Below are 3354 nucleotides of genomic sequence, written 5' to 3' on the forward strand. Positions count from 1 at the left end.
GTATATACAGCCCATTATATTCACTTACAGTTATTTCTAGCATTGATCATACTCACTCTTCCTTTATGCAGTGAGAGAGTCTTAATGAGGTTATCGGAACAATTGACAACGTGAAGGTTCTTGGCTCGTCTCATATCAAACTCAGTCATTTCATTTCCTCGTAAGTTAAGAGTGAAGAAGATGAGGAGCTCTGGCAGTGTTGAGGGTATGTTTGTTGATATGTGGTTCATTCTTAGATCTAGTATTTGTAGCGTCTGAATCCTGTTGATGTCCTCTGGAATTGAACTGTACAATTAAATTAATAATAATTATTATTAATTAATAAGTATATTGAATATTTATAGACATAATAATACTGTTCATGGTACACTAATTAAATATTCTTAATTTTATTTATTGTGATTTTTTCATTAAAGCAGTATTTATTATTTACAAAAAGTTTGCCTTTCCTAAATTGTTTATTGTTATTATTATTATTATTTAATATAAATACAGGTATTGATGGTAGACACAGTAGCATAGCTGACCAGTGAATTTACAAAAATAATTACAGACAAAACAAAACAGGAAAATACAAAAATACTATTAATTCTTAGTCACAGCTCATAAGCTAAACACTACAACCACCTACCCTACATTCATCTTTTTATACATAACATACATACATGTACATTTCTTCTCCTTTTTTCATTATTAATAGAAAACATTTTGTTTACATGTACATGTACATCGCTATGGAAACTGTAAGAGACTAAACTGAATCCTGTTTACTTTAATACAAAAGTACATGTACATATTAAAAATGTCATTCATACAGTATGACCATCTACATGAGGAACAATGTATACATATATTATGTTCTACTCACACTATGCTGTTTCCTGCTGCTATTAAGATCCTCAATGACTCCAACTCTTTTACAATGTGTGGGACTGACTTGAACCTAAAAATAAAACACATACACACACACGTAATGACAACAAAATTATTATAATATTTACATAACTAAATATAACAAATAACTCTTCAAAATTCCCTGATATTATCTACACAAATTGGCTTATGTACTATGTACATGTACATGTATACTAGCTGCTACAGCTAATTCTACACAACATTGAATTTTATATACATATACATGTACATGTATCATGTACATATACATACATTGAATAGATTGCGTGTGTATACTCTTCCTTTACCTGTTGAATGCAATCACAAGTGTTGTTAGTCTTTGAAGATTGTTCAGATGATAAGGTAGTGTGGATATGAGATTAGAATGTAACAGCAGAGTAGTTAACCTTTAAAAAAACAGAGGGAGGAGAAGAAAAGGGTGAGAGAGAGAGATAGGGGGAAAGAGAGAGGGGGGAGACAGGAAGGGAGAGAGGGAGGGAGACGGGGAGAGACAGAGAGAGGGAGAAAGAGAGGAGAGAGTGAGAAAGGGAGGGAGAGTGTGAGAAAAAGATATATCAAATTAAGATTGCACACTATAAAGAAATTTACTTTTTTAGCTTCTGTATGTCCTGTGGTATAACTCTTATCTTGTTGCAAGAGAGATCCAGTTCTGATAGTGTCACTATGTTGCATACAGACACTGGGAAATGAACCAAATTATTGTCACTGAGGGAGAGGATCTTGAGGTTTGAGAAACGATAAATATCGTTGATCCAGCCTTCGGGTTGGTATGCTACCGAAGAATCTTCAACCAGCTCAAGCATGAAATTGTGAGAGAGATTAAGAGCAGCAAGATTCTTATTGAGGAAGAGGTATTTTGGTAGTCGGTTAAGACTGCAGCGAGAGAGATCAGCTTCTAATGGATGCTTAGTGACAACCTGAGGAGAGAGAAAGAGAGAGAGAAAGAGGAATAATGACAGGAAAAAAGTACATGAAAGTATGATTATTTAAAAGAGTTAGTGGTATTCTGTTGATCGATTTAAGGCATAAATTAGTAGCTAATAAAATTCTTTGCACTTTAGCTGGACAAGGTGTAAATACATGTAATTTGAGATAAAAGAGCCACAAAACATTCACAAAATGTACCGAAAAATGTTGATAAAATTATCACAATGGATAAGCTAATGTTATAGCATTTAAATATCTTTGTTTCAATTTACTAAAATAATTAGTACATGCAATTATTTCTATGTGTATAGTTAAAAGTTATTATTTTACTGCTTACCTTTGCTGCTCTCTTAAGCCAGACTGACTGATCATAGCGACTATCAAAAGAGAGGAAAACCGTCTTTTTGGAAGACATGATCTGAACGCAGTACAAGTGCTTCTTTGTCTCATACTCAATGACATTGCCACCAGCAAGATCAAGAGTGAGAGAGGGTTTCCCTTTAGGAGTACTGGATGAGAAGACATGGAGCTGACAGCCACACAGAACACAGAATCTCTTAGACCAGAAACTGAATGGACTGGACTCTTTGAATTTGACAGTGCATGTTAGCTGAACCCTCTCATCGGCTTTATTCTCTTCTCTGCCTACAAGAGAGAGAGAGAGAGAAAAGAAGGAAGAAGAATGGAAGAAATCAATTATATTAAAAATAAAATGAGAAGCATAATATGGGCTCTAGCAGTTAGTGCTCAGTAATAAATCAAAAGTATTAAATGAAACTGAAGCAACTAATATGTATATCATATGTCACACTGCTGCCCAGATATACATGTAGGTATTTTTATTTTTCCCTAAAATATACTGCAATAGCATTAACTTATCATACAAGGAGTTATAAAAACCACAAAGTTAATATTAGTCAATGCCCTCAAAGCTAGGACATGTAGGCCTCCTACAATAAGGTACATTTAATATCTATATGCATATATTTCAACTTAAAATCTAACAGTTGTAAAAACCACAGTACATTCTACATAGGTTTGCTAGCACATATAATAATACCAGATTTAAAGACCAGTATCTATACATGTGTGAGTGTGAGTGTCATCCTTACCAGCTACAAACTTGAACATGTACAGCAGATCATCTCTTGTCCCTTCAAACTGTATCCTCTCAGGGTCATCATAGCCCAGGGACTTGAGAAACTTATTTTGAATCTTCAACGGGCAATCGTCGTACCCCAGAGGCTCAGATGAGTGTCCAGCATAATAAACATACAAATTACTAGTGACACATTTCGACATTATGACTTCAGCATGGGTCTCAGTGTCGCACTGAGTGAGCTCTGAGTAAGTGGATCCTGGTTGATAAACCCTTATTGCTCCTCTGCTGGGGTCTTCCTTAATCCAACGCTTGAGCTCTTCCTCATCATGCGAATCATCGACTGCTAAATCATAAAAATTGAGACTGAAGTTCCTAGAGCGAGACATTGGCAGTGCGGCTTTTTTAGACTC

At 35.0% G+C, this 3354-nt stretch overlaps 1 protein-coding gene across 1 annotated transcript; it reads right to left on the reverse strand.

The window, feature by feature from the left end:
• Window positions 1–28: 28 nt before the first annotated feature.
• LOC109590967 (PH domain leucine-rich repeat-containing protein phosphatase 2-like) lies at window positions 29–3348 on the reverse strand (the record flags this gene model as incomplete). Its single annotated transcript, XM_020006797.1, has 6 exons — window positions 2955–3348; window positions 2180–2487; window positions 1504–1832; window positions 1203–1301; window positions 869–943; window positions 29–285 (listed from the first exon to the last, which is right to left on the reverse strand). Coding segments are annotated over exons 1-6 (1444 nt in total), but the record flags the coding sequence as incomplete, so codon positions are not given.
• Between the last annotated feature and the right edge of the window lie 6 nt (window positions 3349–3354).

The sequence above is a fragment of the Amphimedon queenslandica genome, unplaced genomic scaffold (assembly GCF_000090795.2).
Source record: "Amphimedon queenslandica unplaced genomic scaffold, v1.1 AMPQUscaffold_9206_Cont18837, whole genome shotgun sequence".
Lineage (NCBI taxonomy): Eukaryota > Metazoa > Porifera > Demospongiae > Haplosclerida > Niphatidae > Amphimedon > Amphimedon queenslandica.